This window comes from Rhinolophus hipposideros (assembly GCF_964194185.1).
Source record: "Rhinolophus hipposideros genome assembly, chromosome: 1".
Lineage (NCBI taxonomy): Eukaryota > Metazoa > Chordata > Mammalia > Chiroptera > Rhinolophidae > Rhinolophus > Rhinolophus hipposideros.
In genome coordinates, this window is record NC_138047.1 from 15,452,530 (window position 1) to 15,468,844 (window position 16,315).

General features: G+C 38.3%; 1 protein-coding gene across 19 annotated transcripts in view; it reads right to left on the bottom strand.

The window, feature by feature from the left end:
* Nucleotides 1–12,120: 12,120 nt before the first annotated feature.
* MLLT10 (MLLT10 histone lysine methyltransferase DOT1L cofactor) overlaps nucleotides 12,121–16,315 on the bottom strand; it is a 192,477-nt gene continuing 188,282 nt past the window's right edge. For 17 of the 19 annotated variants that reach the window (XM_081050364.1, XM_081050354.1, XM_081050360.1 and 14 more), the window contains 2 exons: nucleotides 15,724–15,933; nucleotides 12,122–13,913 (listed from right to left, as the gene is read on the bottom strand). In XM_081050364.1, coding sequence (XP_080906490.1) covers nucleotides 13,869–13,913; nucleotides 15,724–15,933 — 255 coding nt within the window. In that variant the 3' untranslated portion in view covers nucleotides 12,122–13,868. Of the gene's footprint in view, nucleotides 13,914–15,723; nucleotides 15,934–16,315 lie in introns of all 19 variants that reach the window. The other 2 variants (XM_081050356.1, XM_081050355.1) reach the window with 1 other exon arrangement.

Genomic DNA, 16,315 nt, shown 5'->3' on the forward strand with positions numbered 1-16,315 from the left:
CACCTGAGCCACGAGGCTGGGTATATTTTAATATAAAAACTGCCAGTAAGGTGATGCAGTAATAGAAGGTTTTTCTTTTCTTTCTTCTAGTTTTCATTTTTTTTTGGAAAGTGGTCATGATAATTTTTGTAATTCAAAAAGTATGTTAGTGCTATCTTCTAACAGTGTTATAAGCACCCTGAGGTGGATGTACACACTTGAAACACTGACAGTGTGTCTGTTCTACAGTCCTGCGGCTCCAGGCCCAAAGCATCCAGAGAGATTTGACAGACAGTCAGTGACAACTGACAACTATGTAACAGCACTGCCTCAGCAGGAGGGGTTGCTCCTTAACACAGACCTGCCAGATCTCTGGGACCAAAGTCACAGTCAAAGGAAACACATTTCACAGAATCCTCTCCTGTACTCACAGAATTGTAAACACTCAGTTATCCGTATGAAAGAGATGTTTCTTTTAACGCCAATAACCAGGTGAGGAATGGGACTACAGTGGAGTAACAGTCGGCATGATTTTTTAAGAAGGCAAAAATGTTAAAAATATAACGGCTTCCAAATGTTTACAAATGTTCACCACTAGTTCATTTTGAAAGGCCTAGTTTAATTTATACAAAAAGATGGTGTCATCAATGTAGGTTTCACTAAGATTAATAGCATTTGTCTCCTTGAGAGTTCTAAAATGGAAAACAAAAGGACATTCCCCACTTTCAAAAGCAAAGTTTCAGGTCAGTGTGAGGCACCCTTTGCTGACAATCCCCGGGCCTCTCCTGTCTGTTTTGAGGAGTGCAGTTACGTGATTACCCAGTCTTGTGCCTGGCTGACAGAGAGCTTAAGAAAACAATTTGGCGACGTGTTTTTCTTGGCATTCGTTTCCAGCGAGTGCCTTCCGCCTACAACACCGATCACATACCCACCCACAGGCCTAATGCACAGAAGTCCAGACAGGAACCAGCTGATGGAAACCCCTTCCCTCACAGAGCTTTCTAAGCATCAGAGCTGAGCTCTGAGCCCCTCACACGTCTCAGAGTAGGAGTCAGCAACAGAAGTGAAGCACAGTGCAGCTGCCCAGAAACCTGTGTATTTCACAGCAGAGGTGACAGCCTCAGGTAAGTCAGAAAGCTACAAAAGCACCAAAATACTAACACTAATAAACAACCAAGGTAAATGACTCATTTCTAGGAAATGGAAAGCTGCACAGCCATGTATTATTTTGTTTAGATTCTTTGGAGAATGAAAACCGGTAAGGAACTAATGATGAGTCACCTGTTATTCCTTAGTCTTGGAAGAGACAAGACATTTCAGAATCAGGTAATTACTTTCCATTTGTGTATGAAAATAAGGAAGTCTTTAGGAATCTAAAATCCACTCCTTAATCAAGTTAAAAGCTTAGAACCAGTTTTTCTTGTTTAGTCAATTCTTAATTACTAGAAGCAAATTACACAGATCAGCATATGCTCATTCAATTAAGTCTGACATAAAGTCGGGGCATTTGCAAACCACCACAAGTGATTCTCACACATGCAGAGACCCAAGGACCACTGAATTGATCTGGATTTTTCTTTCATTTTAATGCCTCTGGTTAAAGCTAATTATATACACAAGAGGAATTTAATCTTTATCAAGTATGAATATGACTTTATTAACATGCTAAAATTACCTCATCTGGAACTTATTTTCCTTTTATCTCCACTGTGATTATTTCCTCTTTGCATTATAGCAGTTTTCAAAATGTGCACTTCCTCTCACCCAATGATCACCTAAGATTTAAACCCCAGGTCTCTTTGCTCTCTAGGGAACTTTGCACAGTGTACCGAGTCTACTCATAAGCAAAGTTTAGGTAACTCCAAGGTGGAATTATTTTGCTGTCCCAAAGCACACCCAAGGCACTGGAATAAACCGACACACGACACACGAGGCACCTACGGCCTTCATCCTTTCCAAAGAAGAAGAGCACAGTGCCGTCACCAAGTTGGTGACAGAGACCATTCCTGACTTCATTCCCCCTCACAAGAACAGCTAACAATTGTTCGTGAACAAGGTACCACTGAGATACATCCTACAACACAGGCGGAGGCTTTAGCAGCCCTGCACCTCAGAGACCAAGCCAAGCAGCATTAGTGGCAGAGGGGGGCAGCTGATGGCAGTGCCCCTCCCCCAGGCCAGCACAGCACCAACCACATGTCCCCTGAGCCTCCGCTTCCTCCAGTGCAAAAAGAGCACCCAGCGCAGCCACCCAGCGCCCAATGGTAGCACTGAGGGTCACTTCCCAGGAACCCCTACTCCAGTTCTGCCCACAGAACTGGGGCTTACAGGGGAATCTGGGGGCTTGCAACAACCAGCACTCAGATCTTGACGGACTTAGTTCCTACCTGCAGAACCCAAGAAGAAGTCCCGATCAGCAGCGTCCCTCATCTGCAGAGCCAAGACCATAGCACTATGTGACCAGGAATGTGGTGAGATGCAGGGCTGCCACCCCTGGTCTGCCCTGCTCAGGCAGTGGCACTCTTTTGTAGTTGTGCCCACAGCTGCTGTCACTCCTGGCCCCTCCCGGCCAGAAATCCTGACCAGAACATCTGGAGGCTACTAGGAGTCGGCTTTCCTTCCCATTCTGCCCAAGCAGGGGAGCTCATCCATAGCCCCACCCAGTGCTGAGTGCAGCTCCTGGCCCCACCTGCCCAGAAAGTCTGACCGGAAGTACTCAGAGCCCAGCAGGCAGAGCTGATCATCCTCAGAGCAAATCCAGGGCCCTGTTCAGCCAGGGAACTTGGGGCATGGGTTGGCTTGAGTCAAGACCATAAACACAGCGACTTACAGGTCTTAGAGCCAAATTTTCCACTCTGTCCGAGCAGAGAAACTAATTTGTAGCCCATTGCTGAATACAGCCCTCAGCACAGCCCAACAGGAACCTAATCACTGCGCAGCCCATCTGACAGAACCACTTCCAGTGGCACTTGAACAGAGCAGTCTGTGGTTTCCCAACCTGCAGAGCAAAACTGGTGGCCCTGTCTGACCAGAGAATTCAGTACATAGTCTTACCTGATTTGGGTCCCCAAAAAATGAGCTGCACAGGCCTCATGGCTTGTTCTGCTGCCCCACCAGAGCATGGAAACTAATTCAGAACCCCGCCCACTACTGAGTATAGTACCCAGTCCCAACTGTCTAGTAAGAGAACCCAGGCAACTGCCTATCATACAGGCTCATTTGGGCAGGAAACCAAGCCAGCAGTCCTATCCAATTGTTCTCAGACAGCAGAACACCCCTCCCAGACCTCAGGACTCAGGTGGTGGCCTCAACCAAAGACCCTGATTGCAGGGCCAACCTGCCCAAGGATGTGACCAGCAGATGTATCCAGAAACCCAAATTGAGTTCTCTGGTGAAAAACCACCAAGTGAACCTGTAAAATCTGGAAAAGGAAACTGCTTACCCAAATGTACAGATACCAGTATAAGGAATCAAGGATTATATACAATCAGGTGAATGTGACACCACCAAAGGAAACAAATAAAGCTCCTATAACTGACCTTAAAGAAATGGAGATTTATGAACTGTCAAAGAATTCAGAATAATCCCCTTAAGGAAGGTAGGGAACTATAAGAACACACGTACAATTAAACAAAACTGAGAAAACATTGCATGAACAAAACAAGAAGTTCAATGAAGAAATAGAAACCATTAAAAAAAAATCCTAGAGCTGAAAAATACAGTGACTATACTTAAGAACTCAATAGAGAACTTCCAAAGCAGACGTGACCATGAAGAAAAAAAGAATCAATGACCTAGAACAGAGAATGTTTGAAATTATCTAGTTGGAGGACGAAAAAAAAGAAAATGAGTGAAGAAAGCCTATGGGATTTATAAGACACAACCAAAAGAAACAATATCTGTAATATAAAAATTCCAGAAGAAGAGAAAGGGACAGAAAGCACATTTAAAGGAATAATGGCTGAAAACTTCCAAAACCTAAGGGAGAGAAATGAACATTCGGAGGCCCAAAGAATCCCAAATACAGTGGTACCTTGGTTTTCAAACATAATCCGTTCCGGAAGACCATTCGAGTTCTGAAACATTCGAAAACCGAGGCACAGTTTCCCAATAGAAAGTAATGCAAAATGGATTAATCCATTCCAGACCTTTAAAATCAACCTCTAAAACTGCAAATTTAGCATGAATTTAGATCCATAAAATTTACGGCGTTCATAAACGGAAATGTTTGTCAATGCGGACGTTCAAAAACTGAGGTACCACTGTAGATTGAACCTGAGTAGGGCTACACTGAGACATAATATAATTAAATTACCAAAAGGCAAAGAATTTTGAAAGCAGCAAGAAGAAAGTTACATACAAGGAAAGCCCTGTAAGACTAAGAGTAGATACAAAATAGTGAAAGAAAATACTGTTAACCAAGAATACCATATTCAGTAAAGCTGTGTTTTAGAAATGAAGGATAAAGATTTTCCTGAACAAACAAAAGCAGAGGCGGAATTCATCACCACTAGAAATGCTAAAGGATGACGTCGTAGAAATGGTGGTGTGAGGTGAGCCTATTGAAATCTCCCCTAGAATTTACAACAAATTGAACAACTATAATTCCACAAAGGACCCACTGCACAGCAGACAGGTAAGACTAACAGATGTGCAACTGAAATCATTTAAAAGTGGGCAAATTGGGCGAGTGAAGGAGGAGGGAAGGGAGAAGTGCGGAGACGGAGCCGCGCGGGCACAGGACGCAGACCTAGCTCAGTGCTCTGGAGCCCGCTGCATCCCGGAACTACCGCAGCTGCGGGAGAGGGAAGGACTCCGACTGCTCAGGCTCCGCTTATAGGCCACAGGGCTGAGGGGGCAGCATATAACACGGCTGAACCTAACGCTCACGGCAGAGACCTCGGACAAAAGACTGAGGGAAGAAGGCTGAAAACGGTGGTTTAAGCCCTCACTGCTGAGCAGAGAACGGAGCCCAGAGCTCGCCCCGCCCCCACCTGCCCAGTGCTAGAAGCGGAACAGTAGCAGTGTCAGATCAAAACAGAATATTTGCAGTGCTGAGAACTGGGGCCCACAGCCACAGACTCCCAGCCCAACTAGTTCCGGCAAAGCGGAGGCCTGGGTACAGAATGGGCTGTGCTAATAGACACCATTGCTCTGGGCCACCTCTCACAACCCACCCTGCCCGTCCCCACCTATCTGGGTGGATCCCTGCAAGAGTAAAAAGCCGCTGAAACACACAGACCCTGAATCTGGTGCAGAAAGAGCTTCAGAACTTCAGAAGTTTTCCACATCCCCCAAGGGAGGCAGTGCCCCGAGACCCAGGCAACCTGCTCACAGAGGAGAAACCCACCTTTCAGGGAATCCCCTATTGTGTGAGGAGCTGGAAAAGTGCAGAAAATATAACACTACAGCGTGAGCAGTTGGAAAGAAAATAAAGCATTCTACCAACAGCTACTGGAAAGCAAAGCAAAGCCCTGCAACCAACCTGTTGCAGAACCCACTCCTGTAGATGTCTAGGAAGAGAAATAATAAATCACTAATTGCCATGAATAACCAAGGCAACAAGGCAGCTCAGAAAGAAAATGAAGTCTCCAGAAAATGAACTTAAAGACATGCAAACATGTGACTTAAATGACAGAGAATTCAAGATTGCAGTTCTGAAAAAACTCAATGAGATGCAAGAAAACACAGACAGGCAATTTAATCAACTCAGAAAAACAATCAAAGAACAAAATGAATATATTACCAAATAGATTGAAATTTTAAAAAAGAACCAAATAGAATTTCTGGAGATTAAGAACTCAATAAAAGAAATGAAGAATTAAATAGCCAGCTTACTTAATAGAGCTTTACCAGAGGGAGGACAGACTCAGTGACATCGAAGATAGAAACCTAGAAATGACACAGATCGAAGAAGAGAGAGACTTGGGAGTTAAAAGAAATGAAAGAACTCTACAACAACTTTCTGATTCCACCAGAAAGAGCAATATAAGAATAATGGGCATACCAGAAGGAGAAGAAAGAGAGAAGGGATCAGAGAATGTATTCAAACAAAGAGTTGATGAGAACTTCCCAAACTTGTGGAAAGAAATGGATCCTCGAATCCAAGAAGCAAACAGAACACCTAATTACCTCAACCCCAAGAGGCCTTCACCAAGGCACATTGTATTGAAGCTGTCTAAAATCAATGACAAAGAATCCTCAAGGCAGCCAGGGAAAAGAAGACGGTAACCTATAAAGAAAAGCCCATTATATGATCATCAGATTTTTCAGCAGAAACTCTACAAACCAGGGAGCAGAACCAAATATTCAAATTATGGAAAGAAATTATGAGCCAAGTATAATACATCCAGCAAAGATATCCTTTATATTTGAAGGAGGAATAAAGACCTTTCCAGACATACAGAAGCTGAGGGAATTTTCTAACACAAATTGCACTACAAGAAATACTGAAGGAGGCTATTCAACCAGCATAAATAAGGATAATTTGTGACAACCAAAACATACAATGGGGGAGAGTAACGTCTGAACTGCCATAAGGGAATGAAGAAAGTAAGTATTGCTGAAGAAAATGGAATACTCTAAATATGAAACTTTTACATAAGCTTAATGGTAACCACTCAAAAAAAAAATCCAGAACTAAAATATATAACATAATAAAAGAAGAAACAGAGAGAAAAATCATAAAATAGCAACACACTGAAATAATAGGCAGCAACAAAAAGGCAAAGAAACAATGGAGACATCATCTTATCAGAAAACCAAAGACAGAATGATAGGAAATACTCACATATCGATAATTACCCTAAATGTAAATGGACTGAACACACCAATAAAAAGGCACAGAGTAGCAGATTGAACCAAAAAACTTAACCCAACCATATGCTGTCTCCAAGAGACACGTTTCAGCTACAAGGACAAGCATAGACTCAAAGTGAAAGGGTAGAAATTGACACTCCAAGCAAATGGTATCCAGACAAAATCAGGTGTAGCCATACTGATATCAGATGAAACAGACTTCAGGATAAAAAAGGTAACGAGAGACAAAGATAGACATTTCATAATGATAAAAGGGGACTATATAACAAGAAGACATAACAGTCATCAATATTTATGCCCCCAATCAGGGAGCACCGAAATATACCAAGCAACTACTAAAAGAATTAAAGAAATTGACCAAATCACAATTAACTAGGGGACCTAAATACATCACTGACAGCTTTGGATAGATCATCCAAACAGAAAGTAAATAAATACGAGCCTGAAATGACACATTAGTTGACATGGACATAATTGACATTTATAGAGCACTTCATCCTAGAACATCAGACTATACATTTTTCTAGTGTACATGGAACATTCTCAAGGATAGACCATATATTGGGATGTAAAAACTAGCTTTGGTAAATTTAAGAAGATTGAAATCATCCCAAGAATATTCTCTCATCACAAGTCTTTGAAATTGGATATCAACTGCAAAGAGAAAGCAGGAAAAACCACATATATGCGGAGATTAAACAACATACTTTTAAAGGACAACTGGCTCAAAGAAGAAATAAGAGATCAAGATACATAGAAATGACAATGGAAATACATTCTACCAAAATTTCTGGGATGCAGCGAAAGCAGTTTTAAGAGGGACATTTATATCATTACAGGCCTATCTCAAGAAACAAGAAAAATCCCAGATAAATAGCCTCATGTTACACCTTAAAGAACTAGAAAAAGAACAAATGAAACCCAAAATCAGTAGAAGGAAGGAAATAATAAAAATCAGAGCAGAACTAAATGAAATAGAAAAGAAAAAGACAATAGAAAAACTTAATGCAACACAGAGCTGGTTCTTTGAAAAGATGAATAAAATTGAAAAACCCTTGGCTAGATTCACTAAGATAAAAAGAGAAAAGATACAAATAAACAATATCAGAAATGAACAAGGGGAAGTTACTATGGATGTCACAGAAATACAAAGGATCATCCGAAAATACTATGAAGGATTATATGCCAACAAATTCAATAACCTAGAAGAAATGGACAAGTTCTTAGAAACATATAGCCTTCCTAGGCTGAACCATGAAGAAATGGAAAATCTAAATAGACTGATCACCAATAACGAAATTGAATCAGTTGTCTGAAACCTTCCCAAAAGCAAAAGTTTGTGACAAGATGGCTTCACTAGTGAATTCTATCAAACCTTCAAAGAGGATCTAATACCAATCCTGCTCAAACTCTTCCAAAAAAATTGAAGAGACAGTACTCCCTAATTCATTATATGAGGCCAACATTATCTTGATACCAAAACCTGATAAAGATAACACAAAAAAAGAAAACTACAGACCAATATCTCTGATGAATACTGATGCAAAAATCCTAAACAAAATTCTAGCAAATTGAATACAACAATACATTAAAAAAATTATCCATCACGACCAAGTGGGGTTCATCCCCGGGGCACAAGGATGGTTCAGCATATGCAAATCCATCAATGTGATACATCACATAAACAAAATTAAGGACAAAAATCATATGATTATATCAATTGATGCAGAAAAAGCATTTGACAAGATACAACATCCATTTATGATTAAAACACTCAATAAAATAGGTATAGAAGGAAAATACCTTAACATAACAAAGGCCATCTATGACAAGCCCTCAGCTAATATAATTAACGGTGAAAAATAGAAGCCCTTTGCTCTACGTTCAGGAACATGACACGGCTGTCCCCTATCACCTCTGCTTTTCAACATAGTGTTGGAAGTCCTTGCCAGAGCCATCAGGCAAGAGAAAGAAATAAAAGGCATCCAAATCGGGAATAAAGTTAAAATGTCACTTTGATGACATGATGCTATCTATAGAAAATCTTAAAGACTCCACGAAATAGATATTAGAAACAATAAATGAATACAGTAAAGTTGCTGGCTACAAAATCAACTAACAAAAGTCCACGGCATTCCTATATACTAACAATGAAATCGCAGAAAAACAAATAAAAACAATTCCCTTTGCAATTGCAACAAAAAGAATAAAATACCTAGGAATAAACTTAACTGAGGATGTGAAAGACCCATATGCTGAAAATTGTAAGACATTTTTAAAAGAAATTGAAGAAGACACAGAGAAATGGAAAGGCATTCATGTTTATGGTTTAGAAGAATCAACATAGTTAAAAAGGCCATATTACCCAAAGCAATATACAGATTTAATGCAATCACCATCAAAATCCCAATGGCATTTTTTAAAGAAATACAAAAAAAAAAAATCATCAGATTTGTTTGCAACCACAGAAGACCCTGATAGCCAAAGCAATCTTAAGAAAAAAGAACAATACTGGAGGTATCACACTCCCTGACTTTAACTTGTACTACAGGGCTACAATAATCAAAACAACATGGTACTGGCAGAAAAACAGACACATAGACCAATGGAATAGAATTGAGAACCCAGAAATAAAACCACATAAATATGGACAATTTTTGACAAAGAAGCTAAAAACATACAATGGAGGAAAGACAGCCTCTTCAATAAATGGTGCTGGGAGAATTGGATAGCCACGTGCAAAAGAATGAAACTGGACTGCTGTCACATGTACCAAAATTAATTCAAAATGGATCAAAGACTTAAGCATAAGACCTGACACAATAGGGCCGGCCCGGTGGCTCAGGCGGTTGGAGTTCCATGCTCCTAACTCTGAAGGCTGCCGGTTCAATTCCCACATGGGCCAGTGGGCTCTCAAAAAAAAAAAAAAAAAAGACCTGACACAACAAACTGCACAGAAGAAAAAATAGGTACTAAACTTATGGACCTTGGGTTCAAAGAGCATTTTACGAATTTCATTCCAAAGGCAAGGGGAGTAAAAGCTAAAATAAATGGACGGAACTATATAAAACTGAAAAGCTTCTGCACAGCAAAAGAAATCATTGACAAAATAAAGAGGGAACCAACTAAATGGGAGATTTTTGCAAACAACGCCTCTGATAAGGGGCTAATATCCAAAATATATAAGGAACTCATGCAACTCAACAAAAAAAAACAAACAACCCAATTGTAAAATGGGCAGAGGACCTGAAGAGACATTTCTCCAAAGAGGACATACAAATGGCAAATAGACATATGAAAAAATGCTCAACATCGCTAATCATCAGAGAAATGCAAATAAAAACCACAATGAGATATCACCTCACCCCAGTCAGAATGGCTATCATCAACAAGACAAATAGTAACAAGTGTTGGAGAGGCTGTGGAGAGAAAGGAACCCTCATACACTGTTGGTGGGAATGCAGACTGGTGCAGCCATTATGGAAGGCGGTGTGGAGGTTCCTCAAAAAATTAAGAATAGAATTACCATATGACCACAGCAATTCCTCTCCTGGGTATGTATCTATCTAAAAAATCTGAAAACATTTATCAGATAAAGACATGTTCATTGCAGTTTTATTTACGGTGGCCAAGACATGGAGACAACCAAAGTGTCCTTCAATAGATGAATGTATAAAGAAGTTGTGGTATATATACACAATGGAATACTATTCTGCCATAAGAAAAGATGTAATAGAGCCATTTGCGACAACATGGATGGATCTTGAGAGTATAATGTATAAGCGAGAGTATAAGCGAAAGAAGTCAGACAGAAAAAGTAGAGAACCATATGATTTCACTGATATGTAGGATATAAAACTAAAAACAACAAAAGAATAAGACAAACAAATGAAGAAACAAAAAACTCATATACACAGACAATAGTTTAGGAGTTACCAGAGAGTAAGGGGGATGGGAGGTAGTAGATGAGGGTAAGGGGGATCAAATATACGGTGATGAAGGAGAACTGACTCTGGGTGGTGAACACACAATGTGATATATAGATGATGTAATACAGAATTGTACACCTGAAACCTATGTAACTTTACTAACAACTGTCACCCCAATAAACTTTAATTAAAAGAAAGAGAAAGAAAGGAAGGAAAGGAGGGAGGGAAGGAGGGAGGGAGGGAGGAAGAGAGAGAGAGAGAGAAAAAAAAAGAAAGGAAAGGAAAGGAAAGGAAGGGAGGGAGGGAGGGAGGGAGGGAGGGAGGGAGGGAGGGAGGGAGAGAGGGAGAGAGGGAGAGAGAGAGAGAGACAGAGAGAGAGAGAGAGAGAGAGAGAGAGAGAAAAGAGAGAGAGAGAGAGAGAGAGAGAGAGAGAAAGGGAAAGAAAGAAAGAAAGAAAGAAAGAAAGAAAGAAAGAAAGAAAGAAAGAAAGAAAGAAAGAAAGAAAGAAAGAAAGAAAGAAAGAAAGAAAGAAAGAAAGAAATACTAAAGGAATTCTTCAACTGGAAGACTCTAAATAACATCATAAAAACATAAGAAGGTAGTGTAAAATGCAGTGATTATGGTAAATATATAATCAGAGATTCTGTAATATGGTAATGTTAGTGCATAATTCACTTGCAACTCTAGTTTAAAAAGTAAAAAAATACTAAAAATAACCATAACTACAATAATGTTGTTGTATGTAACTATAAAATATGTAAACTAACATCAATAACCTGTAGAATTATTTACAATAGATATGGAAACAATCTAAGTGTCCATTGTATGAATGAATACAAAAATTGTGGTATATCAATACAATGGAATATTATCAGCCATCAAGAGAAACCATGTTTGTGACAATATGGATGGGCCTTGAGGACACTATGCTGAGTGACAGAAAGACAAATACTATATGATCTCATATCTGGAATATATATTTTTTTTTTTTAAAAAAAAGAAAGAAACCTAACTCATAGGAAAAAGAGATGAGATTTGTGGGTATCAGAGGCGGGAGAGGGGAAAGAGGGAGAAGGAATCGGTCAAATGTTACAGTTCCAGCTGTAAGATAAGTAAGTACTAAGGATATAATGTACATACAGCACGATGACTGTAGCTAACACTGCTCTATGGTATATTGGAAAGCTGTGAAGAGTTTAAATCCTGAAAGTTCTTATCACAAGGAAAAAACATTTTTTGTTCTCTTTTTTGTATCTGTATGAGATAATGATAACTAAACTTACTGTGGCAATCATTTCACAATGTATATACAAGCCAAATTATTATGCTGTATACCTTAAACTTAAATAGTGATATGTGTCCATTATATCTCAATAAAACTGGAAAAATGGCACAGAGTTATAAACATTATTAAATTTTATTAACAAAAACTTTGTACATTTTCTTCAATACATGTGGATTTTTACACCTAGGTAAAATAATAACACATTCAAAATTTACCATTTATACAAATTGTTACAGAATAACAACCAGTGGGTTAAATAAGTAAAATAAACCACACCGATTTTTTAAAATTATCTACAAAAGATCTGACTTTCTTTAAAATTCCCCTGAACATATAAAAATAAATTAATTTTACTTTTCAATTAAATCTACCAATTAGAAATATTACAAATCAAAATATCAATGTTATCTTATGAATATTTTCACAATACAAAACAGATTCACAAAACCTTATTTACAGAAATGAGGTAAGAACTGTGCAATGTTTAACCAAGAGACATATTGCAGAATTAACATGTTCTTCCAGCTAAGTACACAGTGGAGGTCTAATTACAGCTGGGTCTTTTCCACTAATAATTCACACATTTAAGAACAGTTCAATGATTACATCCTCAATTATGTAATTTATACACTGCCATACTGTCACACCAGGAGTGTGGCTACCCAAAGTGGAAGGACTGTAATAAGATTTCACCTGTTTTAGGAACTGTAGTGGTGGGTTGTTTGCCCTATTTTGTTCATCTGTTGGAAATCATCGTCAGTAATGGGAAGTTATTCAAAGTAAAAAACAAAAATTCTTACCAAATCCACTCATTTTTTTTGTGACTCATTAGTGGATAAATACCCAGGTATTTTGCCTGAGCTATCTATGGTGGCATAGAAAGTTTTTAATAAAGGCAGAACCATGGGAAGGCTGCTGGTGCAACACTGACTATTCCTACTACTTACAAGGACTGACTACAGTGCAAGCTCAGCTGTCTTAGAGCCATTTCAACACCATGAGGTACTAACAGGCACTTGATTCAGGCCAAACCTGACCAGCAGCTTCCAGAGTGGCCCATCTTTCTGAAAGAAGTCTTTCATTTTGAATTGATCTGGTTCCCCCAGCAGCCTTAGAACTCAACTCAAGGTTTCTTTAAAATATGAGTAGGTCTTAACACCAAAAAAGAAGCATTTAGCAAAAAAAATAAAAATTAAAAAAAAATTATGTTTTGCAGAAGCAAGACATTACTGTCCTAACTTGATTACCAAAATTGGCCAAATCCCATTGAAAAGGAAAGTTTTCTAACAAAGATTGCCAAGTCCCAGTTGATGACTTATTTATTTGCAATATTTAACCAATAAAACTCTCGTAGAAGAAATTGGACAGTTCCTTGAAATTGTTTTAAGTTTTGACTCAGAGCAAGTACATTGTAACCCAAACAAAATATCTTATTTTCATATTCCAACTTGTACAATAAAACCAAATAGTTTATAAATGGAAAAAATCTTTAGTTTTGCTATTCATCTCTCCAATTTGTAACAAAACTAGTTGTGCACCAACTATATTAAATTTCTGTTAGGTTGATAAACTCATTACATGTAAATTTTCAATGACAAAAGTTAGGTATTAAATTTTCTTTCAAAGTTCAAAAAATCTGGGTGAGGGGTCGGGGATATGGGAATTTCATTTCAGTGCAACAAAGCAACAAGAAAATCAAAGCCTTACAAGAAATGTCCTTGTGGCAATTAATCCTTTGTTGTGCAGTTAGTTTCTTGTTGCGTTTCTTCATAGGTGTAATAAGAGGAGTGCGACAGCAGCCAGAGGAAGTGCTAGGACAGCAGGACAGGCAATTTCTAAGATGTTTTTCTCAAGTGTCAACTTTTCTCTTGAGCGACAGGCCCCGTTTTATCGCTAAGTCTCTGCAGTTGAAACAAACAAGACCAGATGCATTAGCTAAATCAATTTCTGGCCCACACTTGAGGTAATATCCTCTTAATGAAATTATAACCAAGATAAAATGTGGTATACATGGTTATTCCTTTTTTCCTACAAATCTACATGGTTACTTTTCAGCATAATGTAAAGACATGAATTTACTGGTAAACATTATCAGTTGCTTTTACAAACATGAAATTCAGCAGTAAACAAAAAAGTGCCCATCTGAGACACAGAACTCACAAGGAATGAATGTAGAAATCATCCCCTGAAATTAACATTTCCACAGAAGTAGTAACACGGTATTATAGAAAATGAATTTTTTATGGACTAACAAAGTCATGGGTTCTGATCCAATATGTGTTATTTATCCTTTGAACTATCTTTTGAGCTTTAACCTCTTCGAGTCTTGTTTTACTAATCTACAAAAAAATAGGGTTACAACCTATTACTATTTTAAAGATTGAAATCATGCATACTACGGTATCTGACAAAGATGCCTCGCATACAGTAGGGTACTCATAAATATTATTTTCTACCCTTGCTTTTCTCAATTAGGTATTTAATATTGTTTATTTTATATTGTTTACTATTGTGGTTTTCCATTAAAATATACTTTTCATATTATATGGAAAAAGTAACTAGTAATTAATTCATTTTTTAACATAAGAAAAAACCTTGAGAAAAAAAGCAGTACAAAAAATTTCTAAATGAACACAGAATCCCTGAAATTTCCCATGTCAGAAGAGTACTGCAGAGGGAACGAGGTTTGTGACAATGACAGTATATATTCAGGAAGTCAGAAATAATGAGGCAAACAAAAGCATTGAAGAGTTAATAAAATCAATAATCTGTATTTTAAACCAATTCTTGTTACTAAATACAAACTAAAGTTTCTGAAGACTAAAAGCACAGTATATCTAGCAAGCTTTCAAAATTATGGGAAATAGCAAACAGTGTGACTTTTAGTACTTTAATTTGCCCGCCCTCCCTCCCGCTTCATTCTTTCCTTCTTCCTTTCCTGACGTCCAGTCTCCATTCTATACCCCAGTGGCCTTCCTCTAACACAATCTGCCCTGAACTGGAATTTAGGGGAAACATTTATACTACAGTAAAGTAGACCTCATTGAATGGGAGAATTAATAAAAAGAAACAGCCTTAAAAATGTGTGCTACCAAATATACAGTATACTGTTCCTGCATCCGTTTTTAATTTATCTTGTACACTGACAGGGTAAGATGCTATCACTTACATAAAATTAATGAAACTTAAGTTCCATTAGAAATGTGATTATAACTTTTTTTGATCATAATCTGGCGGAATAATTGGATTACCCTAAAATTTTTATATTAATTTTATTATAAATATAATTCCATTTTAGGAAGCACTTCAGAGCAAAATAATAAAAATACTGCTAAAATATCTAGACTGGTTCTATAATTAAACAAATTAAACAAAGATTCTTAAAAAGTACCAAGTATTGTCTGAGTGGACTGTTCCACACCACTTGCTATAAACACATTTTTATTTTGGAACTTTCTGAATTATCACATGGCCTTCAAACCTTATGTGCAAATTCAAACTGATATACTTTGGGGAGATATAAACTGGCGTAGGTCCTTTGTGTTTACAACGCCCAGCTGCTGAAACAACTGGTTTTAAGAAGAAATTATCCAGGGAATAATATATTTGGGGGGGGGGGGGAGAAGAGAGGGACTGGAGAGAAACATCTCTCATTAATCAATAAAATTTTTTTTATTATTTTGCTAGATATAATAGAGCGAAGATACTTACTGTCACTTTCTGACTCGCACTATCGCCATGGATGCTGAGAAACGGGTTGGTAGTAGCTGGGTGGAGTGGTGGCGCCTGAGTACCTGCCAGTAGGTTGTTTATCGGTATTTGTGTTGGTCCAGAGAGCTGCAGCTGCTGCAGTTCCGGCTGGTGGTGCTGCTGGTGGTGATGCTGTTGCATTAATTGATACAGAAGCGCCTGATGTTGCTCCTTAGGTAAAAACATGTGAAAGAAGATGAGTTCCCTGTCACAGAATTCAGCAGTCAGTAAAGCCTGCCTTTTCTATTTTCTTCTTTAATATTAGATATTTAAATGTAAGCCACTCACATACATACTACTAAGAAAGAAAGCAAGTATCTCATCAGAAAAAATATGCTGCACTAGGTAACAACCGTCTACGATGAAACGTCAATAACATCGGTGAAAGGCTTATCTTCAAAAGGGGCAAAACAAATAAAGGAGACCTCTATTCCAATTAGGTTATCCATAACAGTCAAGGAGAACAGAAACTTAGAGAAGTCACAAGTTATCTGTGTTTGCCTTTAAAATGCACTGTGGGGATCAAATCCTCCCCATAATTTTGGGAATCTAA